At 42.4% G+C, this 27,070-nt stretch overlaps 2 protein-coding genes across 3 annotated transcripts; both read right to left on the bottom strand.

Annotated features, from left to right (window-relative positions):
* Positions 1–13,786: 13,786 nt before the first annotated feature.
* On the bottom strand, positions 13,787–17,300 carry LOC118398561 (E3 ubiquitin-protein ligase rnf146-like). 2 transcript variants are annotated; one of them, XM_035794039.2, is made up of 3 exons: positions 16,979–17,300; positions 16,500–16,562; positions 13,787–16,209 (listed from the first exon to the last, which is right to left on the bottom strand). In XM_035794039.2, the coding sequence occupies exon 3, from the start codon at positions 16,206–16,208 to the stop codon at positions 15,072–15,074; it is 1,137 nt and encodes a 378-aa protein (XP_035649932.1). In that variant the 5' UTR covers position 16,209; positions 16,500–16,562; positions 16,979–17,300; the 3' UTR covers positions 13,787–15,071. The 2 variants fall into 2 exon arrangements, with proteins under 2 accessions (XP_035649932.1, XP_052326827.1); XM_052470867.1 differs by lacking the exon at positions 16,979–17,300 and having other exon boundaries at positions 16,500–16,966.
* A 5,297-nt stretch (positions 17,301–22,597) lies between these two features.
* cenpw (centromere protein W) lies at positions 22,598–24,491 on the bottom strand. Its single transcript, XM_035794038.2, has 3 exons — positions 24,292–24,491; positions 23,972–24,085; positions 22,598–22,875 (listed from the first exon to the last, which is right to left on the bottom strand). Exons 1-3 carry the CDS (start codon positions 24,376–24,378, stop codon positions 22,849–22,851), a joined length of 228 nt encoding a protein of 75 aa, XP_035649931.1. The 5' UTR covers positions 24,379–24,491; the 3' UTR covers positions 22,598–22,848.
* Between the last annotated feature and the right edge of the window lie 2,579 nt (positions 24,492–27,070).

Here is a 27,070-nt window from a genome sequence, read left to right as displayed (position 1 = left end):
GAACAAGAATGTCCTTAAGTCCTTAAGTGGCCCAGCCAAAGTCCATGCTTGAATCCCATTGCAAATCTGTGGAAAGGGGGGCCTCCAGAGCGACGCAGCGGTCTAAGGCACTGCATCGTAATGCTAAAGGCATTACTACAGACTCAGGTTCATTTCTGGGCTGTGCCACAACCAGCCGTGGCCGGGAGTCCCTTGGGATGGTGCACAATTGGCCCGGGAATGAATCAAGGCTCAGAGACGATGCTGCCACCACCATGCTTCACCGTAGGGATGGTGCAAGGTTTCCTCCAGATGTGACGCTTGGCATTCAGGCCAAAGAGTTCAATCTTGATTTCATCAGACCAGAGAATCTTGTTTCTCATGGTCTGAGAGTCTTTAGGCACCTTTTGGAAAACTCCAAGCAGGCTGTCATGTGCCTATTACTGAGGAGTGGCTTCCATCAGGCCACTCTACCATGGTTGTCCTTCTGGAATTTTCTCCCATCTCCACAGAGGAACTCTGGAGCTCTGTCAGAGTGACCATTGGGTTCTTGGTCACCTCCCTGACCAAGGCCCTTCTCTGCCGATTGCTCAGTTTGGCAGGGCGGCCAGCTCTAGGAAGAGTCTTGGTGGTTCCAAACTTCTTCCATTTAAGAATGATGGAGGCCACTGTGTTCTTGGGGACTTTCAATGATGCAGACATTTTATGGTACCCTTCCCCAGATCTGTGCCTCAACACAGTTCTGTCTCGGAGCACTACGGACAATTCCTTCAACCTCATGGCTTAGTTTTTGCTCTGACATGCAGTGTCAACTGTGGGACCTTATATAGACAGGTATGTGCCTTTCCAAGTCATGTCCAATCAATTGAATTTACCACAGGTGGACTCCAATCAAGTTGTAGAAATATCTTGAGTATGATCAATGGAAACAGGATGCACCTGAGCACTTTCGAGTCTCATAGCAAAGGGTCTGAATACTTATTTAAATAAGGTATTTTATTTTCAATAAATGTGTAAAAATGTCTAAAAATCTGGTTTGACTTTGTCATTATGGGGTATTGTGTGTAGATAGATTAGGGGGGGGGGGGACAATTTAATCAATTTTAGAATAAGGCTGTAATGTAATAAAATGCAAAAAAAAGTCAAGGGGTCTGAATACTTTCCAAATGCACTGTATATAGTGTATGTATGCCTCTCCCTCTTCCCTGGCCCATGGCATAATGAAGGACAGAGACAGGCAGGCTGAGGGCACACCGTGTTCCCTGCTGGGTATTTGTGAGGAGGAGCAGGTGGGGCATAGAGAGGACACATGACCAACCCAGAGGGGAACAGAACAGTAAAGGCCTACGAGCACAGACAGCTGAACGGTAGCCATGGTTCCATTGACGTCACCACAGGTCGTGAGCACCCTAGTTATCACAAAGTAACCCCGGGGCACAGATTACACCCCATCATTAAAGCATTTTACATAACCCTGCCAAAGAGTTAGTGCAAGAGTGTGCACACATGTATGCACATGACTCACTCACACACACACACACACAGCATCAATCTACACTCACATACTGTAGGCCATAGCCAAACACTTGACATGCTAATGTCTTTGTACACTAGAGGTTGGCATTAAAGTTCCTAATGATTCATTATACATTGTGTGTATATATATATATATATATATATATATATATACCTTGTTTCTGTCCTTTCCCTCCTGAGTTCTATTTGAAGTTGGAACATGTGTGTGTGTCGGTGTGGCTGTGGCTGTTTTGGGAAGAGTAATAAAATAGGAGCACACACAGATTCACCTGTTCTGTTCCTCGAAGTCAAAAGAGGAACTATCCAATCTGAGCAGATTTCTTGATCACACTCCTTGGCCGGTTTCAAACCAAAACGCATACAACACATTTGCCACTGCAGGGGTGTGGTCAAGTGGGGATATAGAAGGTGGGATAAATGTTGTTATTCATTTTTAATTGGTTGACGCATCTGTGTTAAACCAGCACGTCAAAATTTGAGACCTCCCCAACTTTTCTGAAGGACATTGCAGGACAAACCTAGATCCTCCCAAGAGGCATTATTAAACCATTGAGTTGGCTATGGTTTTGACACATCATTGATAGGCCCCAGGGGAACAGAGGTGACAATGAAGGTGCTGGTAGTGTCTGAGTGTAACTCGCGCTCCAGCTCTGTCCTCTCTTCCCTCGCTGCTCTTCCTCCTGTAACAGTCTAATTTTTAAACCGTCCCCTCGCCCATACCCGGGCGCGAACCAGGGACGTTCTGCGCACATCGACAACAGTCACCCTCGAAGCATCGTTACCCATCGCTCCACAAAAGCCGCGGCTCTTGCAGAGCAAGGGGAAATACTACTTCAAGGTCTCAGAGCAAGTGACGTAACCGATTGAAACGCTATTTAGCGCACACAGCTAACTAAGCTAGCCGTTTCACATCCGTTACACTCCCTCTTTCTGTCCCCTCTCCTATACTCTCTCTGTCTTTCTCCCTCCCACCATCCCTACCTCTCTTTCCTCACTCATACTGTAGGACCTCTGCAGGAGGCCTGTGGTGACAACAGTATGTGTCAGTCCTCTACTGTGACAGCCTAGAAATATATATTTAACTGCCACTTAAACGTGTGTGTGTGTGTGTGTGTGTGTGTGTGTGTGTGTGTGTGTGTGTGTGTGTGTGTGTGTGTGTGTGTGTGTGTGTGTGTGTGTGTGTGTGTGTGTGTGTGTGTGTGTGTGTGTGTGTGTGTGTGTGTGTGTGTGTGTGTGTTCACATGTGAATGGGAGAGTTGTAGCATGTTTAAAACATCAGTAGTGTCAGCACTGCTGAAAAAACAGCATAGACCAGCATTAGTCTCGGATATCTCCGCCCTTGGAGCATCGTAACCCTGGAGCATTCAAAGATTTCGGAAGTAAGCCGTCTGGCTCGAGAGACTAGACCAGCATAGGCTGGTCATGCTGGTCACCAGCATATACTGATATGCTGGTGACTAGAGCTGGTTTTTCTGGTGACCAGCCTTTACTGTGTTTTGGTGAACTGCACATCACTGCATGCTGGGTCAGTCCGTTCTGAGAGGCGCCTGTGTGCGACGGGTTGGTGCGCGCACTATGTTCATCCAAATAAATGACAACTTGATTATTTCTTGGGAAATTATCATCCTGGACTGTTCAAACTAGTTTAAAAAACGATGTGTTAGTTGTATTGGCCGTACAGGTTTGTTAAAATACATTAATATAGGGCCTCACTTTGATATGCATCCCGAATCAAATCAAACTTTATTTGTCACATGCGCCGAATACAACAAGTGTAGACCTTACCGTGAAATACTTACTTACAAGCCATTAACCAACAGTGCAGTTCAAGAAATAGTTAAGAAAATATTTACCAAATAAACTAAAGTAAAAAAAATAATAAAAAGTAATACAATAACATAACAATAATGAGGCTATATATGGGGGTACCGGTACTGGTGGGGGGGGGGGTCAATAGTAATAGTCCGGTGGCCATTTGATTCATTGTTAAACCACGTTCGTAGGTGGTTTGAAGTTAGATACAATACACGTATACTATTAATAATATGAGTTATGGGGGATTGTTTTCAGACAAGTTGAGTCCGGTTGGCCTCCGGACCTGGAGGATTCTGAGGAGAGCTGCACAACCTGTTCTCAGTGAAATTCGTATTATTATTCATGTAAATGTGAGACACTCCATTTAGTATGATATCTTACGTTTCGTGTAATATGTATTAATTTGTGGATGTCCATCATCCATTTCAGATGATATCTTATGAATTACAAGCTAACAATATGTTAAGTTTTGGTAAAAAGTATTATACAGAGTTTTCTGAAAGTATTCAGACCCCTTGACTTTTTCCACATTTTGTTACATCACAGCCTTATTATAAAATGTATTAAATAAAACAATTTACTCAGAAATCTACACACAATACCCCATAATGACAAATTGAAAACAGGTTTGTCTAAATCTTTGCACATTTATTAAAACAAAAAAATCGGAAAACCTTATTTACTATGTTACATCTGGTCTATGAGACCAGGCTGAGCTGCAGGGTGTGAATCTGACCCTGTCCGTCTGCATGCTTCAAGCTAAAGGGACACTGGCCCCGTCCAAGCTTTACCACGTAGGGAGATGACACCCCTACAACCAGCAGGAGGCCTAACAGCGGATACACTTTTTCTCCCTCACACTTTCTCTCTCTCCTCTCTTCTATCATTCTCTTTTCCTTCATATCTGAATCGCTCCATCTATTTCTGTCCTACTCAAGTGCACACTCAATCGCACACTCTAATCTATAAATCCAATCTTCCTTTTCCCTCAGTCGATGCTTACATGTTACCACTGCTGCAGTGCCTCGGTTTATGTAACATTCACGGTGGAGAGAAACTAGAAATAATGATATAAGGTACGATTCCTAGAAGTAGTAAATAGCTTTACTAGAAGGCTCCATCGTAACATAACTGTGCCATACGACAACGCAGTGCTTCATTTAAGCCTTATCCTGCATTGGATCCGGCACCTCTCAGTTTTGGACTGTTTTGTTCTGGGACCTATTTTCCAGGATCCGGTACCTCTAGTGGCATAAAACAACTGTTTACAATATAAATTCGTAATTCGAAATGGTTAGATATTACTTGTTAGATATTACTGTACTGTCGGAGCGAGAAACGCAAGCATTTCGCTACACCCGCAATAGCATCTGCTAAACACATGTATGTGACCAATAACATTTGATTTGATTTGAGTTGCCACCTCTATAATTCTCCTGCCCCCTAAAAAAAAACGTAGCCTAATGTGAAAACGTAGATTTTCAGTCGCTCCTGATATTCTAAGAATTGATTTGGGTTGGGCCAGCCCGGGTTTATCATTTGCGCAACATTGTAGCCTAAAGAACAACTTGTGGCAGTTGCTGTGGTGCTAGAGAGAAGTGTGACTGTATCTCTCACAGAACCAGAATGAGATTCACTTTCCATGATCTATTTCCCTCTCTCTGCTCTGCTAGACATGAGCCTGCAAGTACAATCTCTCCAGGGTTGTACTTCTTCATTTATTTCCTTATAGAAGCATAGCCATGGGAAGCGTGCTGGTGGTGCTGCAGCACCCCCCTTCATGAAAAAAAGATTGCAGTCAGAGTGCAGTATAACTGCAGTATAACTGTAGTGTGCTGCAAATACTGTGTCCAAAATAACACTGTATTGTTGTGCAGTAATTTTGCAGTGTAACTGCAGGCAGGTAGAGTGCAGTATAACTGCAGTTCAACTGCAGTTATCCTTGCAATTACTGCGTCCAAAATATGATAGTTGACTGCAGTTACTGCACTTTAACTGCAGTTTCAAAACTGCAATATTTTGTTGTAATGGCCCTGATAAATAAAACATTTCAGCAGGCAAGAAAGTAGCCTTGCCGAAATCCCCCCCGCCCTTCTATTCCCAGGTAAGAAGTGTTAGGTTGTAGGTATTATAGGAATTATAGGACTATTTCTCTCTATACCATTTGTATTTCATATACAGTGCCTTGCGAAAGTATTCGGCCCCCTTGAACTTTGCGACCTTTTGCCACATTTCAGGCTTCAAACATAAAGATATAAAACTGTATTTTTTTGTGAAGAATCAACAACAAGTGGGACACAATCGTGAAGTGGAACGACATTTATTGGATATTTCAAACTTTTTTAACAAATCAAAAACTGAAAAATTGGGCGTGCAAAATTATTCAGCCCCCTTAAGTTAATACTTTGTAGCGCCACCTTTTGCTGCGATTACAGCTGTAAGTCGCTGGGGTATGTCTCTATCAGTTTTTCAGGAGCCAGACAGCCCAAACTGTTGCAGAGACCCTGACTCTGCGTGCAATGAACGCAAGAGAAGTGACACAATTTCACCTGGTTAATATTGCCTGCTAACCTGGATTTCTTTTAGCAAAATATGCAGGTTTAAAAATATACACTTCTGTGTATTGATTTTAAGAAAGGCATTGATGTTTATGATTAGGTACAGTCGTGCAACGATTGAGTTTTTTTTCGCAAACACGCTTTTGTTAAATCATCCCCCGTTTGGCGAAGTTGGCTGTCTTTGTTTGGAAGAAATATTCTTCACACAGTTCGCAACGAGCCAGGCGGCCCAAACTGCTGCATATACACTGACTCTGTTGCAAGAGAAGTGACACCATTTTTCCAAGTTAAAAGAAATTCATGTTAGCAAGCAATATTAACCAAATATGCAGGTTTAAAAATATATACTTGTGTATTGATTTTAAGGTTATGGTTAGGTGCCACCGCATCGATGATATGCAATGCAGGACATGCTAGATAAAATAGTAATATCATCAACCATGTGTAGTTAACTAATGATTATGATTGATTAATTGATTGATTGTTTTTTATAAGATAAGTTTAATGCTAGCTAGCAACTTACCTTGGCTTCTTACTGCATTCGCGTAACAGGCAGTCTCCTCATGGAGTGCAATGTAAAGCAGGTGGTTAGAGCATTGGACTAGTTAACCGTAAGGTTGCAAGATTGAATCCCCGAGCTGACAAGGTAAAAATCTGTCGTTCTGCCCCTGAACAAGGCAGTTAACCCACCGTTCCTAGGCCGTAATTGTAAATAAGAATTTGTTCTTAACTGACTTCCCTAGTTAAATAAAGGTGTAAAAAAAAAAACGGCCAAATCGGTGTCCAAAAATACCAATTTACGATTGTTATGAAAGCTTGAAATCGGCCCTAATTAATCGCCATTCCGATTCATCAGTCGACCTCTACATGGGAGAGACGACGAATATTGGCAAAGAGATTTATTTGTAGACTAATACACTTGAAACAAATAGCCAAACTGAAAACTGCAGACATTACTCGTGCCTTCCCCGCGATCAAACCAACATTAACAATTTAATGAAATGCAACCTAACGTGATCAGAAATCACAACTAGCAAGTCGCAGCAATGAAGAATTCAGTGGGTGCGCGTTCAAGCGAAGGGGGTGGGGGGGGTTCTGCCACGGGGGGAGCTTTTTGGCACGACGCCGGTACCTCAGAGCTCCCCAGGTCACCCCCCTCTCGCTCTCACTTTTTATTCTGGCACCTCCGATTTACAAATTAAGCACTGAGGACAAGACATTTATGGATGGTGATCATAGCTGCGGAGTGACATAGTGTATGATAGTTATTCATGTCTGGAGTGGCACCGCTTTTACAGTGTGATGCCTATGGAGAGGTATTAATGGTGTGAAGCCGATGATGGTTACAGTAGAATGAGGTCATGCTGGCTCCAGTTGGGGCGAGACTACAGACACCTCTGTGAATCTGACTGCATCCATGTCTGTCCTACCACTGGAAATAGGCTACCAACAACCACACACACACATGCACGTACACACACGTGCACACACACATGTACTAATGGATGCACACACACGTACACAAACGTACAAAACCAGACTCTTACCTAATGGAAATGTGTTTTTAATAGATGGAGTAGATAAATCGACTAGAATAGAATGGATTAGTTCATACATGTATTAATGTATCAACACGTCATAACTCACATCATAAGCAGCATACAGCCCCTCGGCATTAAACAAGAAATAACAACCCCATCCCGAACAAAAACAAGGTCACAAATAATAATTGACAGACAAACAATTGTGCCCTCTGAACTCCTGGGTGGGAGACAGACAGACGGGAGGGATCCAACTATTCATGGAGGATTGAGTGTTGTATCCTGGTTTATTTTGTGCAGAGAGAGGGGGGATATTACAGGGTGTAGACTAGACAGGTCATTGGAGAGTTATGTGTACATACATAACTGTTGTCTCCCCTCTGTCTGTGTATATATATATACTACCGTTCAAAAGTTTGGGGTCACTTAGAAATGACCTTGTTTTTGAAAGAAAATGTCCTTTTTTGTCCATTAAAATAACATCAAATTGATCAGAAACACAGTGTAGTCACGACCTCCGCCGAAATCAGTCCCTCTCCTTGTTCGGGTATTGTTTGCCGGGTTCATTATTACCCCATTATTTACTAGTGACCGGTATTTCACGCACCTTCAGTATTTGTTTTATACTGGTGCTGTTCATGGAATAAATGAGCTTGTACACATCTCTGCTCTCCTGTGCCTGATTCCATGCACCAGTTACCCACAGCCTGACAGGTGTAGACATTGTTAATGTTGTAAATGACTATTGTAGTTGGAAATGGCCTATTTTTTTATGGAATATCTACATAGGCGTACAGAGGCCCATTATCAGCAACCATCACTCCTGTGTTCCAATGGCACGTTATGTTAGCTAATGTAGTGGTCTGGGTGTAGCTGGTGCAGAGGAGTCAGGCGCAGGACAGCAGAGATGAGTAACACAAGTAACGTTACTCAAATATTCCAATAACATGTCGTAATACCGAGCCCACAATAAAGGACCGAACATACATAAAACAATCACGCACAAAACCCATGGGGAAAACAGAGGGTTAAATAATGAACACGTAATTGGGGAATTGAAACCAGGTGTGTAAAACAAAGACAAAACAAATGGAAAATGAAAAGTGGATCGGCGATGGCTAGAAGGCCAGTGACATCGACCGCCGAACGCTGCCCGAACAAAGAGATGGACCGACTTCGGCGGAAGTCGTGACAGCTAATCCAAGTTTATCATTTTAAAAGGCTAATTGATCATTAGAGAACCCTTTTGCAATTATGTTAGCACAGCTGAAAACTGTTGTTCTGATTAAAGAAGCAATAAAACTGGCCTTCTATAGACTAGTTGAGTATCTGGAGCATCAGCATTTGTATGTTCGATTACAGGCTCAAAATGGCCAGAAACAAAGTACTTTCATCTGAATCTCATCAGCCTATTCTTGTTCTGAGAAATGAAGGCTGCGAGAAATTACCAAGAAACTGAAGATCTTGTACAACGCTGTGTAAAGAAGGCCAGTTTGATTAGCTTCTTTAATCAGCACAACAGTTTTCAGCTGTGCTAACATAATTGCAAAAGGGTTTTCTAATGATCAATTAGACTTTTAAAATAATAAACTTGGATTAGCTAACACAACGTGCCATTGGAACACAGGAGTGATGGTTGCTGATCATGGGATTCCAACTACAACAGTCATTTACAACATTAACAATGTCTACATTGTATTTCTGCTCAATTTGATGTTATTTGAATGGACAACTGTCACGGTTTTCATAGGGTGAAGGAGAGTCGGACCAAACTGCAGCGTGTCGATTGCGATCCATGTTTATTGAAACAAACGTAAAGATGAATAAACACAAACACTACAAAACAATAAACGTAACGAAAACCGAATACAGCCTATACTTGTGTAAACTAACACCGAACATGGACATCAGGACACTAAGGACAATCACCCACAATACAACCAAAGAATATGGCTGCCTAAATATGGTTCCCAATCAGAGACAACGATAACCACCTGCCTCTGATTGAGAACCACTTCAGACAGCCATAGACTTTCCTAGAACACCCCACTAAGCTACAACCCCACTAAGCTACACACCACATACAAAACCCCATGTCACACCCTTGCCTGACCAAATAAATGAAGAAAAACACAAAATACTTCGACCAGGGCGTGACAACAACAAATGTGCTTTTCTTTCAAAATCAAAGACATTTCTAAGTGACCCCAAACTTTTGAACGGTAGTGTGTGTATTTATATATATATTTATTTTTCCCCCTTTATTTAACTAGGCAAGTCAGTTAAGAACAAATTCTTATTTTCCAATGACAGCCTAGGAACAGTGGGTTAACTGCCTGTTCAGGGGCAGAACTACAGATTTTTACCGTGTCAGCTCGGGGATTCGTTCTTGCAACCTCTCTAACCACTAGGCTACCTGCCACCCCAATATATACGGACAGAGGGGAGACAACAGTTATGTATGTACACATAACTCTCCAATGACCTGTCTAGTCTACACCCTGTAATATCCCCCCTCTCTTTGCACAAAATAAACCAGGATACAACACTCAATCCTCCATGAATATTTGGATCCCTCCCGTCTGTCTGTCTCCCACCCAGGAGTTCAGAGGGCACAATTGTTTGCCTGTCAATTATTATTTGTGACCTTGTTTTTGTTCGGGATGGGGTTGTTATTTCTTGTTTAATGCCGAGGGGCTGTATGCTACTTATGATGTGAGTTATGACGTGTTGATACATTAATACATGTATGAACTAATCCATTCTATTCTAGTCGATTTATCTACTCCATCTATTAAAAACACATTTCCATTAGGTAAGAGTCTGGTTTTGTACGTTTGTGTACGTGTGTGTGCATCCATTAGTACATGTGTGTGTGCACGTGTGTGTACGTGCATGTGTGTGTGTGGTTGTTGGTAGCCTATTTCCAGTGGTAGGACAGACATGGATGCAGTCAGATTCACAGAGGTGTCTGTAGTCTCGCCCCAACTGGAGCCAGCATGACCTCATTCTACTGTAACCATCATCGGCTTCACACCATTAATACCTCTCCATAGGCATCACACTGTAAAAGCGGTGCCACTCCAGACATGAATAACTATCATACACTATGTCACTCCGCAGCTATGATCACCATCCTATGCTCATAAATGTCTTGTCCTCAGTGCTGAATTTGTAAATCGTGAGGTGTCAGGATAAAAGGTGAGCGCGAGAGGGGGGTGACCTGGGGAGCTCTGAGGTTCCCGGGAAATCATCTTGCATGCATATAATATAATCGCATTTGCGTGGTGGTCTAGACTAGAGCAGTAGAAAAGAGGCGCTTTGCTAAATGTATTTTGTAAACTAGGGTCCGGGAAAAATGGGACCTTTTATAAAGCATTTCAAGCATGTCATTTCTACATGTTTCAGGGCTATGTCTGGTCTTGTGTACATACAATCCCAAAATGAACTCTCTCACCCAGGACTCTTTCATCATCCCTCTCTACTTCCATCCTCCCTCCCTCTTTTTCCATCCCTTCCTCTCCCCCACCCATTGATCTCTCTTGTTTTCTTATTATATCCTGCTGTTGCTCTACCTCTACTCTCCACCCCTCCCTCTCTTCTCCCTGTCTCTCAACACTCTCTTTCTCACTCTGTCATCTTACTGTCTCCTTCTCTCACCCCCTTCCCCTCCAGCCACCTCCCTCTTTCTGCCTCTCTATCATCGCTCTCTCTTCACCTATTTTTCTCTCCCTATGTATCTTTCACATTGCCACAACACGACCCAAAGGTGTGGCATTTCTATATGTATCTCCCAGTTACCATAATTAACACCCCTGATATTCCATTTACACTCCCGTTTGTATTTATTTCAACAGTGAAGCTAAAATGTGTAAATGTGTCTCTGTACTCCAGCATTTTGGATTTGAGATCAAATGTTTAATACAGAATATCACCTTTTAGGGTATTTTATACACATCTGTTTTACCATTTAGAAATGAAATCACTTTCGGATTATGTTTTGCACAATAGGGACTGAATGGTGAAAAATGTATTGTCACTTTTATTGTAAATAAGAATAGAAGATGTTTCTGAACATGCATGTGGATGCTACTATGATTATGGATAATCATGAATGAATCGTGAATAAGAGTGAGAATGTTACAGAAGAACAAAGATTATACTCCCCCCAAAATATTACCTTCCACCATTACCAAAAACAGGGGAGGTGAACATTTTTGGGGGGAGAGGGGTATGATCCTATTGGGCAAAATATAATCTGAAGCACAACCAAAACAAAGTGCAAATGCATCCAATAAGTTTGCAGGGTCACATGCTTGATGTAGTCATCGCGTGATAGGAATATGGAACCAAATACTCAACTTTCTACTACACCACAAGTGAAGTTGTCCAAATACTTATGAAAAGAAAAACATACTCAAATCGGGGGACTAGATACATGAAGTGCTTTCATATCTAAATGGTAAAAAGATACAGTTGAAGTCGGAAATTTACATACACCGTAGCCAAATACATTTAAACTCCATTTTCACAATTCCTGACATTTAATCCTAGTAAACATTCCCTGTTTTAGGTCAGTTAGGATCACCACTTTATTTTAAGAATGTGAAATGTCAGAATAATAGTAGAGAGAATGATTTATTTCAGCTTGTATTTCTTTCATCAAATTACCTTGACTTTGTTGTCCTTAAGCCATTTTGACACAACTTTGGAAGTATGCTAGGGGTCATTGTCCATTCGGAAGACCAATTTGCGACAAGCTTAACTTCCTGACTAATGTCTTGAGATGTTGCTTCAATATATCCACATAATTTTACTTCCTCATGATGCCATCTATTTTGTGAAGTGCACCAGTCCCTCTTGCAGCAGAGCACACCCACAACATGATGCTGCCACCCCCGTCCTTCACGGTTGGGATGGTGTTCTTCGGTTTGCAAGCCTCCCCATTTTTCCTCCAAACATAACGATGGTCATTATGGCCAAACAGTTCTATTTTTGTTTCATCAGACCAGAGGACATTTCTCCAAAAAGTACAATCTTTGTCCCCATATGCAGTTGCAAACCGTAGTCTGGCTTTTTTTATGGCATTTTTGGAGCAGTGGCTTCTTCCTTGCTGAGCGGCCTTTCAGGTTATGTCGATATAGGACTCGTTTTACTGTGGATATAGATACTTTTGTACCTGTTTCCTCCAGCATCTTCACAAGGTCCTTTGCTGTTGTTCTGGGATTAATTAGCAATTGTCGCACCAAAGTACGTTCATCTCTATGAGACAGAACGTGTCTCCTTCCTGAGGGGTATGACGGCTGTGTGGGCCCATGGTGTTTATACTTTTGTACTATTATTGGTACAGATGAACGTGGTACCTTCAGGTATTTGGAAATTGATCCCAAGGATGAACCAGACTTGTGGAGGTCTACAATTGTTTTTCTGAGGTCTTGGCTGATTTCTTTTGATTTCCCATGATGTCAAGCAAAGAGGCACTGAGTTTGAAGGTAGGCCTTGAAATACATCCACAGGTACACCTCCAATTGACTCAAATGACGTCAATTAGCCTATCAGAAGCTTCTAACGCCATGACATCATTTTCTGGAATTTTCCAAGCTGTTTAAAGCAGTCAACTTAGTGTATGTAAACTTCTGACCCACTGGAATTGTGATACAGTGAATTAATTATAAGTGAAATAATCTGTCGGTAAACAATTGTTGGAAAATTTACTTGTGTCATGCATAAAGTAGATGTCCTAACGACTTGACAAAAACTAGTTTGTTAAGAAGGCATTTGTGGAGTAGTTGAAAATGAGTTTTAATGACTCCATCCTAAGTGTATGTAAACTTCTGACTTCAACTGGGTTTCAACTTGGTTTCAAGATGGGGATCTACAGTATAATTGTGGCCAGGCTTACAGTGACCGCTTACAACGACATTGTGCCATCTTGTGTTGTTGTCATAGGTCTCCCTTCATGTAGTAGGGTGATATCTCTCTAGTCGTGATGTGATTTGTTTCCATTGTCTGCCTGCTGATGTATCTGTGTTGTTGCTAGTGTAACTGTCTTCAGTCTGTGTTGTCCGTCGTCTTACTTTTAGTTTTTAATCCCCGCCCCCTGGCCCACAGGAGGCCTTTTGCCTCATGCCAGGTAGTCATTGTAAGAGTTTGTTGTTTAATTGACCTGCCTGGTCAAATAAAGGTACACGAGACCTTGTGAGTCTAGTCACGATGCTGAGTCACAATGCTGATCCACGATGCAAACTGAACATACAGTATCACCTAAAGCCATAACGCATAAGTACTAGCTATCCCTTTCGAATAAATTGTTATATTACGGTTAAGTTAACCACAACATCGAACTCATGACTTCAATTAAGGTCAAATAATAGACAAACACTTTATTGTTTTGATAAAACATCAGTTAAACAAGACCACACATGGAAGTTAAATCATATTAATTAAAAGTCAAAAATACTTTTAAAAACATGGCAATAAACAATTGACAGAAGAGTATCAAAATAATAGGTTCAAAGTTCAGACAACTCAAACACTCATGATCAGGTGTGTGTACAACGCATCTTCCATCCAGTTTTCATAGTATCTTCAGCATATTTTCTCAACATCTTTGTTTGTTTCATCTTTCATGAGGAAGTCCTTCATAAAAAATCTCCAATCACTTCTTCCTACTTCTACCCGTCTTTGTAGGTCACCGTTTCTACTTAGGAATATGTGTGACATGCATCACGTTTGAATTGAGTGTGCGCATAGCTACTGACAGATTAAAGAAGCTTTCATTCTCAATCTCTGCTTGCTCATTTCCATTAAATGTCCATGCTCCACCCCTGATGTATAGAACCTCTGTGCATATTTGTGATCTTGTTGTAATTTCAAATACCTTCCATTCAGTAATTACAAGTGTTTTCACTTGTAACTTGTTTCAATGGCTGCAAACAGGCAAGAAATACACAGTATGTTTTCCTATTGGTGGCTTGGTGAGTTCTGTGTCAAGATGGGGATCTATGGGGTGGGTTTGCAGAACTGTTGTGGCCAAGCTTACAGCGACCTCTTGTGGATCGTAATAAAATACCAAACAAAAGGTGCTATTTAGGGTACTTAAATGTTACCCAGAAATAATTTGATATTGAGATAAAATCAGCTTCATTGGACATTTAAGAAACATTTTCATATTCATCTGGAATATCACTTCAATACACACACTGACTCACGTACGCTCAATGGAGATGTTACAACAATCATTACAGTAAACAGCCATGTACCGACAAAACAAGATTTTTGCCTCCTGTTAGAGATGGGATGCTACATTTAAAAGGTTAAGTCATCTCCAAACCTCAAACCTCATTTCACAATTTCTCTGTAGATAGCCTATTAAGACTGACCATGCCTTTTGGTACTAACACAGGCTCAAATGGTTAGTGGCAGAGAGTGGAACAGTATGGGCTGTTTTATTATGTGTGCTATTTTGCATAATCTTACTGGCTGACATATTATAAATTATGGATTAGTCTATGTTGCTGTATATGTAATGCAAATGGCTGATCTGGTGTCTTCCACTGGGTTATTCAATACCACCATGTGCATGGAGTGAATTTGTTTTTTGCTGAGCCGGTTGAGTGCAGAGACAGTGGTCCAGTTGTGGTCACACCTCAGTGACAGTGCATTGACCGTCAGGGCTGCGTGAGCGCACACTGAGGCCTCCGCTGGAGGACCCACCTCCAGGTGGCAGTCTGTCAGGCTGGACCTCTCTGAGCCGGCGCTGTAGGAGTCTATGTCTGGGCCTCCGTCGAGACCCAACTTCCCGTCCCCCCCTCTCCCTACCCCACCCCCGCCCTACTTCATCACCACCACCATCCTCATCCTCACTGCTACCAGATGCTGACTCGTACACCTGGCTTATTCTTGAAGCTACCTCTTCATTCTCCTCTTCCTCCCCCTCTGGTTGGCTGATGAGGAGCTGGGACAGAGAGTCTTCAAGGGAGATGGAGACTGAGGTGGCAGGGTGGGCACCCAGGACTGTGGGGGGTCTGACTGGAGGAGCCGGGATGACAACCCCTAAGCCCCCCGCCTGCGACCGTCCAGTCATATCCTCCCCATCAGCAGAGCTTGGCCGTTCCACTGTTGCCGCTGTGACCGGAACAGCTGCCACGGCAACAACTGGCGGGGTGGGGTCAGGGTCCAGTCTGAGTCCGGCCACGCCCTTTTTGGGAATGTCGACCACATCACGCTTCATGCGTCGGCGGCGACCGTGCTCGTTGCGGCGATACTGCACCATGTTCTCCAGGTCAGCCACGTACAGGAAGCCAGCAATCAGCATCTCAGCGCTCTTCCTGCCCTTGGCGAAAGCGTCCTCCAGCTCACGGCTGGTCCTCTCGTCATACTGCCACCAGCCGTTCCTCCCCTCGTAGTACCATGCATGGTCTCCTCCAGCGCTCCCTGACCCGGTTCCTCCTCGTCCTCCTGCGGCTGCTGCCTTCAGCTCCTCTGGGGACAGCAGAGTGGGATGCTCCAGGAAGTCCTCAGGTACTTCCTGTCGGCAAAGAGCGCAGCGCTTGCTGTGCCAGGAGGCTCCTTTGACGCACAGGAAACAGAAAACGTGGCGGCAGGGCAGGCGAACCGGGTGGACACAGGTCTGGAGGCAGATGGCACATTCCGGCACAGGGTTTGCCGAGGGGGTAGGTGAGCTGGGGGAGTCACCAGTGAAGGCGTCCCCTCCATCTTCTACCTTTGAGGAGGACACAGAGTCCACTGAGTGGTCCACCTCACCACAGCTCGCCATGCTGAGAGGAGACACAGCAAGTTAGGCAAATTCTTGAGACAGACAAACAAACCTGCAGTCTAATTTTACTCTATTATCAAAATCTGGATATTCAAGATTGAAGCTTCATAGGATTAGCAATAATCTTCTCACCCTGGAGACTCAAATCACAAAGCTGTCATGAGATATCAAATTAGCAATAGGCCTAAATATCTAAATTTGAATTTCAGACGATTTAGCTGGCTAGAATCTTTTATATATCACAATCTTGTTTCTAAAATTGCTACGATGGAAAATAAATGATCTCCTTACTGTTTCAAGTGCAGTTACTGGGATGTCATCAGGATCAAATCTGTATTCTCTCAAAGTTCCTCTCTATGGAAAAATATTGTTGAAAAGATGATATTGTCTCTACACTCTTTCCCAGAGAGATTGTAACACTGGTAACTCGCCTCTCACTGTTTGTTTTGCGCAACAAAAACAAACCCTGCCCAAAGTTAGCTAGCTAGCCAACAAGACTAACTATACAGTATTTCACTATAACGTTATTAGCCATCTTGCTAATCTAAAGAGAACATATGTGCATTATAGAATTAATAGGAAAACTGTCCATACAAAATATATGTAGTTACTAAACCGACAGTATTACTAAATCATAATATGATTTTGTCGTCATGAAACTAGCTAGCTATTTCTTGTAACGTCAACGTTAGCTTGCTAGCTTCGGAGGCCCAGTGACAGACACACCCCTTGACTGTCTTCTCACTTGGGGGAATTTCATCCATACTCACCTGTCAAAAATACTGTTTGCACTTCGCTCAGTGACGTAGGTATTTAGACAGTTCGCAAAATAGATGCTACCAAAACAAAGCAAAATAGAAGCGTTCCTCCTCTTTCAGAGAAGAAAAGGCGAAGCGAGAGGTTTTACTCTGAACAAAATCTGTCAAGAAAATAAGCCCATGAAGTGAGACATTTTTGTGTAGACGCCAATGAGAGGGTGTCGAATTTGGTCAACAAAAATGTAATTGTTAATTTGCTTCGTGAGGCTTATTTGATTGAATATAAATTTCGTAATGGTTATGTTGTTATGAAAGCACTGATATAAGTAGACGCATGTGAAATTTTGCAAACTTTAAAAAACACAACTTTATATCCGAGTTGTGCCTATTGCCATAGAGATGGATAGAGGACATGGACATAACCCGTTTTAGCAAGGACATTGCGATTGTGGGCTTCCACCATTTTAAAGTAGTCAACGGGGTGGGGATTCTTATGAGTTGGGAGCAAGCAGCCAATGAAGAGGACAATTGACTACTTTAAAATAGGCATGGCTTCACTGCCCATGCTGTCACAGACGCGAAGGTACAGATACAAAAATGAATCCTGTATCTATCTCTATGGCCTGTTGTTCACACTCATTGGCTAGAATGGTCCCACCTGATGTCACCTCCCACCTGTCTTCCATCTTTGAGGACATGTATTTCCATTGTTAGAACGTTCACTCGAATATCTTGTCAATATAATAGACAATATTTGCCCATAGGTACTATATACAGCATAGAGCTCGCCAGTTTGTGATGCTAAAACCGGAAATGAGTTACCGCTAGTTCGTTCAGAATGGGGAAAGAAAAGGGTTTTGGGATTAACGCCGAATATAAAGTCTGAGATAAACACAGGTTTATACGTGTTGTTCTATGAGAGAATAGAAATCAGTTAACATTATGATTTATGAAGACTTTGTTTTTGAAATTACATAAATGCTTCTGATGCAGATTATCTAATAGAACAGCATTTATCAAATCTCCTGTATACCACAGACCTTATTTTTAGTCTTTATCCCTACAAAAACACCATTCATTTCTGCATAGACTTTGTTCAATGAACCATGGTAGAGTTAGTGCCCACAAAAATACGCCATTACTATTTATATTACTATTTATCGCGACTGGCGAAGGGAGGTCATATCCACTTTTGAAAATGTTTATAAGCTATAGAAATCTTTGCAAAAGGCTTGCCACATAAAAACAAAGTTAGTTGGTTCATTTTTTAATTCAGTAATTTGTGAAAACAATATAATTTACATTAACATCTTCCACACAAACAAACCAATGTGGGACCATACAAAATATTTGAATCATCAAACGGCATCATTAGGTTCAATTTGTCTTTATATATAGAGAAATGCTACACTTGAAGAACAAGAAACCTAGCCACTGTCGTGATGATGATAGAAACAAAAAAATAATCTGAAAAGACAGTTTGCTTTCTGAACACTGCTTAATTCAGTCCATAACAATTTAGTGACTGTTTCCTGAAATGGATGGTTGAGGTAACATGTTGAAATAAACCCACAATGTTGGATGCCCATTATTATACAGCATATGATAGAGGAATAAACTGCTGCACACCGTCTTGACTACAGGCAAGACAGAGTTTTAGTTCTGGTCCCATCATTAAGGTCTCTCTCTCAACCCAGTCAATCCAGTCCTCCATCTGTCCATCCAAATGCTATATCGATCCAACCATCCATTAGGACTGCAGTCAGTGTTCCAATTAATCCCAAAGGTGTTCGATGGGTTTTAGGTCAGGGCTGTATGCAAGCCAGTCAAGTTCTTCCACAACAATCTTGAAAAAAAATGTCTGTATGTGTAACAGTATAACTTTAGACCGTTCCCTCGCCCATACCCGGGCGTGAACCAGGGACCCTCTGCACACATCAACAACAGTCACCCACGAAGCATTGTTACCCATCGCTCCACAAAAGCTGCGGCCCTTGCAAAGCAAGGGGAACCATTACTTCAAGGTCTCAGAGCAAGTGACGTCACCGATTGAAACGCTATTTAGCACGCACCGCTAACTAAGCTAGCCGTTTCATATCCGTTACACTCACCCCCCTTTTGACCTTCCTCCTTTTCCGCAGCAACCAGTGATCCGGGTCAACAGCATCAATCTAACAGTATAACTTTAGACCGTCCCCTCGCCCATACCCGGGCGCGAACCAGCCCCAGAACATTATTCATACTCCACCAAACTTTACACTTGGCACTATGCATTGGGGCAGGTAGCGTTCTCCTGGCCAAACCCTGATTAGTCCGTCGGACTGCCAGATGATGAAGCATGATTCATCACTCCAAAGAACGCGTTTCCACTGCTCCAGAGCCAAATGGCGGCAAGCTTTACACCACTCCAGCTGACACTTGGCATTGTGGTGATCTTAGGTTTGTGTGTGGCTGCTCGGCCATGGAAACCAATTTCATGAAGCTCCCGACGAACAGTTCTTGTGCTGACTTTGCTTCCATTGGCAGTTTGGAACTCATTAGTGAGTGTTGCAGCCGAGGACAGATGATTTTTACACGCTTCCGCATTCTGTCATCCCGTTCTGTGAGCTTGTGTGGCCTACTACTTTGCGGCTGAGCCGTTGTTCCTCCTAGATGTTTCCACTTCACAATAACAGCAGTTACAGTTGACTGGGGAAGATCTAGCAGGGCAGAAATTTGACGAACTGACTTATTGGAAAGGTGGCATCCTATGATGGTGCCACGTTGAAATTTATTGAGCTCTTCAGTAAGGCCATTCTACTGCCAATGTTTGTCTATGGAGATTGCATGGTTGTGCGCTCCATTTTACACACCTTTCAGCAACAGGTTTGGCTGAAACAGCTGAATCCACTAATTTGGGGTGTCCACATACTGTTGTATATAATTTATGTGGAAAAATTTCAATAGAAAGGGATTTGATCACCAGTATTCCTTGACTCTTCCTCCTTCCGATGACACACTTCCCCCAATCTGTGACATGGGGTCAGGAGTTGCCGTACAGGGTGGGGTGCCATAGGACCTCTCGTCTTTGTACCTCCTCAAACTTCCTGTAGACTCGTGTCCTCCCTCACCGAAAGCAGGCGCCCGACTCCCCATTCACAAAAAGCGAGAGAAAGCAAGAGAGAGAAAATATATACACAAATTAGGATTATAGTGATCAACGATCAATTGGAATGGGTCATGTACAGAGATGGGGAAGAACAGGGAATGTATAACCTTGAGGAATGCACTACATGCACCCCCCCAGGATGAACCAGACTTGTGGTGGTCTACAATTTTTTTTCTGAGGTCTTGGGCTGATTACTTTAGATGTTCCCATGATGTCAAGCAGAGGCACTGAGATTGAAGGAAGGCCTTGAAATACATCCACAGGTACATCTCCAATTGACTCAAATGATGTCAAATAGCCTATCAAGAAGCTTCTAACGCCATGACATCTTATTCTGGAGTTTTCCAAGCTGTTTAAAGGCAGTCAACTTAGTGTATGTAAACTTCTGACCCACTAGAATTGTGATAAAGTGAATTACAAGTGAAATAATCTCTGTAAACAATTGTTGAAAAAATGACTTGTGTCATGCACAAAGCAGATGTACTAACTGACTTTCCAAAACTATAGTTTCTTTAACAAGAAATTTGTGGAGTGGTTGAAAAATGACTTGTAATGACTAAGTGTATGTAAACTTCCGACATCAACTGTACAGTATGTCTGTGTCGTTGATGTCTTGAGTAATATTGTTTATTAATAAGATCCATGAAGTGCAGAATCCAAATCAGAAATTATATCTGAATTAACATTTTACCCTCTTTGAAATTAAGGTTATATTAAAGTTGGTAGCTAGCTGGACACCACAGTGGGGGCAGCCACACTCAAATGCATGTGCTTTTCAGCAGGGGGGAATAACATATATTCTACAGCCCCTACTTCTGGTTTCTAGAAAGTGTCAAAAACAGTGTCAGCAGTAGTTTCAGAGGATTGGCGTTGGAGTGGATTTATTTGTTAGAGACGAGACCCAAAGACGCTGGCAGACAGGGGAGCTGGACGAGTCTAAGACCAAATTGAGTAGGTGCTCCCATACACCTACATATTTCTACATTACAGAAGAGATTAGTATTTTTTCCCCAGTGAAATTACAAAAATGTTAGCATGTTTCCTCAAGAAAAAGATAACATTGATATTTAGATAAAATAACAGATCTCCCTCTTCTAGCTGTACAAGTAAGCGTTCTTTCAGTGGAGGAAAAATTGTTAGTTTTTGCCTTTCCAGTTCCCACTGAACATCATGTTTTGTCAGTTTTGCCCTACATCTGCACCTGGATCCTGAACAGTGACAGCTGCTCTGCTATAACTGTCTGTCTGGAGCAGTGGGTCAGAGGCAGAAACTGGGACTGTCAGAGGGTCAAAGGTCCGACGGGTGGGGTTACACACCCAGAAACCCCATGCTAACTGTGAATAGAAACAAGGAAAGGCTAAGCTTGCTGGAACACCAAATCAGGAAACAATCGCGAGAGAAAGGCAGGGAAGTATAACAACCCAGCTCGAGGTGGGGGAAAGCAAGAGGATAAGGAGGGAGACAATGGGGGATGAGAGTGGTGGAGAGATAGACACTGGTTTAAATGGTTGATTTTCATGCCAAGCCACCAAAATATGATTGAGCATGAGGCTGAGCCATACAGTAAAAAATATACTATGCATCAGTCCATTAGTAGAATTACAGTACATTGTGTCTTGTGTGAATGTTATTCTCGTCATAATAAACCTGATTATTATCACAATGAAGAAAGAACTTAAGATCCCTACAGCAGACCTCCTACAGGGCTCTATAAGATGTTTGTTTTTTTAAAGATAAGAACACACTCACGTGAAAACACATGCCACACAGGTCAAGTGCCATGGCTTCAGAAACCCCTCTGTAGTAAAAGATGAGTGGGATAACATCTTGACATGCAGATAATGTACGTAGGGTGAATAGGTAAGGAATTTGTGAGGAGTTTGGGGGCAGGCCAACGCATGGTCTTTAAAGCATTCAGCCTGCAGCTCTGACCACTGTGACCAACTGTTGATGACAGAGAATATAGGCCTGAGGATGAGGCTCTAGGCTTTCATAAATGCTAGCTGGCTATTGCCTTCGTGACAAGGAAACCGATAGAAGGCACTGGGTGCCGAAACATTGGTTTCACCATTCAATTGTTGGGAGCATACTGCACATAGTGTGCAACTTTCTTCTTTTTTTTTTTACAAAGGAAAACATTATTGGCATTGAACACCAACTGTACTGGCCAGAGTACTAAAGTGCATCGTACACCGAATATACCAAACATTAGGAACACCTTCCTAATATTCAGGGGCACGGACTACATAAAGGTGTCGAAAGCGTTCCACAGGGATGCTGGCCCATGTTGACTCCAATGCTTCCCACAGTTGTGTCAAGTTAGCTGGATGATGGTAGCCTTGGCGCCAGTCTCTGTATTTTGTGTCACTTCTCTCAAAATAAGTGCATTTCTCTGACAGGGAACTAAGCTAGTATAACAGAAAAATAAACATTCTAGTCAGCTTGATGGAACATGGCAGGGACAACAAGGCCTACACCAGAGATAGATCTACAGAACACAACATTTAATTGGACAGCATATAAAAAAAAAAGTTCTAAAAATCTCTGTGCATTGTGGAAATACAAAATGACAGACAAAACAGATCAAATTAATACAGACAAAAACTAGAGACCACAGAAAAGATTAAAAATGAAGAGAAAAACAAAAATATAGGTTCAATATATAATTCAGGCCAATCTGACAATTAATAAAATCAGTTGTTGAATCATGTTCATGTAGAAAGGTCTCTCCTCTTCACCCTCGGGCTCGTTTCAGCAGTTTCTAAGGAAAGACAAAAAAATCATCATTGACATTTGGAAAGTAGCATGATAATGTCAGGAATCATAAGACAATCCTCTGACAAATGAACTGAAGGAATAGGACATCTCAATGTAGGATATCCATTAATCCACATGACTCGACTATAGCTGTATAACATTTAGCCACCTTGAGAGACATTTGCTGACATGTACCTGTCCGGCGACACTTTTCCCACGTCGGAAAGCATATCCTTGGATTGTTCCGAGGAAATCGTTATTTGTGTTGCTAAACAGTACCCAGAAAATAATTGCATCCCATTATTAGACGCCCCACCCAAATGAAAACCAAACGTGGATTCCATGTTGTGTCTTGCTTAGATTGCCCACGTGTATTCTTTCCACACATTTACATTTACATTACATTTAAGTCATTTAGCAGACGCTCTTATCCAGAGCGACTTACAAATTGGTGCATACACATAAAATGTATGCATGCTTGACTACATCACTTTTGCTAAATGGCATATTATTAAGATATTTTTAACACGCACATCTGTCTGTTTCACACCTGTTTGTCTAGCTAATAAGCCTCGCAATTGGGCAGCAGGTTTGGTTTGGATTTGGAGGGGGTGGTAGCATCTAACAATTGGATTGAATTCTTTCCTTGGTACCACTTGGTGATGCAAACAACGATTTCCTATAAGAACTGTCCACAGATATTTGTATTTGTCCATGTTGCTAAACAGGCACAGGTAGGAAAATATCTCACATGCCACTTCAAACGGGATGTCCTAAGACAGAATATTACAGTTTAAATAACTGTATATGACGAAGGGTCTGTAGAGCCAACTCACTACCACAAAATCTATAATGTCTATACAGCAACCAGGCATTTGCCCCTCTCTCTATAAAGTATATTTTTTAAAGGTAACAATTCAATAGCCTCCTGCCTCATCTACATTGTTATGTACTGATCTGAAAACCCATCACATTAGCGGGAACTTGCTTTCACCTGTCCAGGCTATTTCAGATCAGTGCTGATGAAGGAGAGAAAGACCCTTTAGCCCATTGATATGCACCCTGTGTTCTGCCCCCAATGTTGCTGGGAATCCCCATACCTTGGATACTGCTTTGACGTGGTGTGCTTTGATAGTAGCCGATTTCTCCTCAAAAGCTTTCGTCCTCGCCTCTTCTGCGAGGCTATGCAGAAATAGCAGCACGTTCAGCTCAACCTAAAATGAACATTAAAATTCAGGCACTGAAACACATGAAAATTAGAGAACTATCCTACTTGCTAGGCTAAGTTACACAGCTACTATAACGATAGCTGTATTGCATGTTTACCTGTGCTTGAAAACTGTTCGTTTTAAAACAGTGTTGTAACGTTTAGCCTAGCTAGCATGTTAGCTAGCTACGAGAGCATTTTCAACAAACATACCATTGCATCTGCCGCTGTGCCTATACGAATGTTGGCTTTCTTCCTCATTAGAGACCTTAATGTAGCCTTGGGCACCTTTTTCAACATATTGCCAAACTTGTAGTTAGCAAAATTAGCTAGTTATCCTCAACACGGTGACCGTTGTTTAAGTTGTCCCGCGTTGCTCACTACCGGCGCATAATGTGACGTCAGGATTTGAAATAATGTTCAATGATTTGCTTTATAATAACACATATTCATATTGGTTCTCTCAATTGAAAATCTAAAATTAATATTTATTTAGTTGAGGTGATGGCCATCTAATGCTGCATTCATAGCCAAGTGGGAAGGTGGTAATTACCAGTTATGAAGTCATAAATACCATTTGGATGCATTCAAGTGCTTTGAACTAGCTGAGGAACGCCGATTCGATCATGGCCAACAAGCTGGGTCAACCATAAACTAAAAGTACATCCATCATGCTTGATTCTAATGTTCAAAAAACATATTAATAGAGTGATTTTTATAAATAATGTTTTGTTGTTTTTACGCACTGACTTTTAATGGGAAAATGCACATGTTGTTTTTATTCACGTGAACATTTCTCGCCAATTGGATGGAAACCTAGCTATAGACACCACAGGAGGTTGGTGGCACCTTAATTGTGGAGGACGGGCTCATGGTAATGGCTGAAGCGGAATAGGTGGAGTGGTATCAAACACATGGTTTGAGCCATCCTCCCCTCAGCAGCCTCCACTGATAAACACCCTAGAGACTCTGGCAAGTGTGCTAGTACAGTGTCACTTTGATTATGCCTGCACATCATGGTTCACCAGCAGCTCTAAACATCTAAATAAGCTTCATACCAGCCAAAACAAGACATGTACTTAAACTCCCCCTGATACTCATCTGGAGGTCAAGCATTTTAAGCAGCTAGGTTGCATATCGGTGGAAAAATAGTACTATTAATTCAACTTGATCTGGTCCACAGAATTATCACGGACTCAGCCCCCAGGTACCTATCCAACCATTTTGTTTTTATTAGAGATGTCCACCAGCATAATACCGGAGCTGTGTAGCAACCATTTGATGAAAAAGTTTAATGACATTCTGAGATTGTCAAGCCAAGCCTTCGATACTGGGTAGGCCTATAAGGTAGGGAGGGATGTCATTTCTGTTTGTCAAGTTTTTTGGGGGCGTTGAAAATGCAAACCATGATATTAAAGCACCCAAAGTCGGTATGCTTTGTTTATTGGTTGTGTGGTGCATTGGCACTGAAACCTGTTGTTGAAAAAGTATTGAAAAAATTTACAAAACATTAAGAACACCTGCTCTTTCCATGACATAGACTGACCAGGTGAATCCAGGTTAAAGCTATGAACCCTTATTGATGTCAGTTGTTAAATCCACTTCAAATCAGTGTAGATGAAGGAGGAGGGGAGGAGACAGGATAAAGAAGGATTTTTAAGCCTTGAGACATGGATTCTGTATGTCAAATCAAATGTATTTAAATCAAATGTATTTATATAGCCCTTTGAACATCAGCTGATATCTCAAAGTGCTGTACAAAATCCCAGCCTAAAACCCAAACAGCAAGCAATGCAGGTGTTGAGGCACGTTGGCTAGGAAAAACTCCCTAGAACGGCCAAAACCTAGCAAGAAACCTAGAGAGGAACCAGGCTATGAGGGGTGGCCAGTACTCTTCTGGCTGTGCCGGGTGGAGATTATAACAGAACATGGCCAAGATGTTCAAATGTTCATAAATGACCAGCACGGTCAAATAATAGGTCTGGGACAGGTAGCACGTCTGGTGAACAGGTCAGGATTCCAAAGCCGCAGGCAGAACAGTTGAAACAGGAGCAGCTGCACGGCCAGGTGGACTGGGGACAGCAAGGAGTCATCATGCCAGGTAGTCCTGAGGCATGCTCCTAGGGCTCAGGTCCTCCAAGAGAGAGAGAAAGAGAGAATTAGAGAGAGAGAGGATACTTAAATTCACACAGGACATCGGATAAGACAGGAGAAGTACTCCAGATATAAAAAACTGACCCTAGCCCCCGACACATAAACTACTGCAGCATAAATCCTGGAGGCTGAGACAGGAGGGGTCAGGAGACACTGTGGCCCCATCCGATGATACCCCCGGACAGGGCCAAACAGGAAGGATATAACCCCACCCACTTTGCCAAAGCACAGCCCCCACACCACTAGAGGGATATCTCCAAACACCAACTTACCAGACAAGGCCGAGTATAGCCCACAAAGATCTCCCCCACGGCACAACCCTCTTCCGTGCCATCCCTAGGAGGGGTGAGTCACTTGAGTGGGTTTTTTAATGTTGTTAATTTACCTTTATTTAACTAGGCAAGTCAGTTAAGAACAAATTCTTATTTTCAATGACGGCCTAGGAATAGTGGGTTAACTGCCTTGTTCAGGGGCAGAATGACAGATTTGTACCTTGTCAGCTCGGTGATTCAAACATGCAACCTTTCGGTTACTAGCACAACGCTCTAACCACTAGGCTACTCTGCTGCTACCCTGCTGCCCCTGCCGGTTGAGTCACAAATGTGATCTTCCTGTCTGGGTTGGCACCCCCCTCCTAGGGATGGCACGGAAGAGCACCAGTAAGCCAGTGACTCAGCCCCTGTAATAGGGTTTGAGGCAGAGAATCCCAGTGGCGAGAGGGGAACGAGCCAGGCAGAGACAGCAAGGGTGATTCGTTGCTCCAGTGCCTTTCCATTCACCTTCACACTCCTGGGCCAGACTACACTCAATCATATGACCCACTGAAGAGATGAGTCTT

This window comes from Oncorhynchus keta, chromosome 19 (genome assembly GCF_023373465.1).
Source record: "Oncorhynchus keta strain PuntledgeMale-10-30-2019 chromosome 19, Oket_V2, whole genome shotgun sequence".
In the NCBI taxonomy this organism is placed as follows: domain Eukaryota; kingdom Metazoa; phylum Chordata; class Actinopteri; order Salmoniformes; family Salmonidae; genus Oncorhynchus; species Oncorhynchus keta.
Note: the sequence above shows the minus strand (reverse complement) of the source record. Positions and strands in the feature narration are given on the sequence as shown.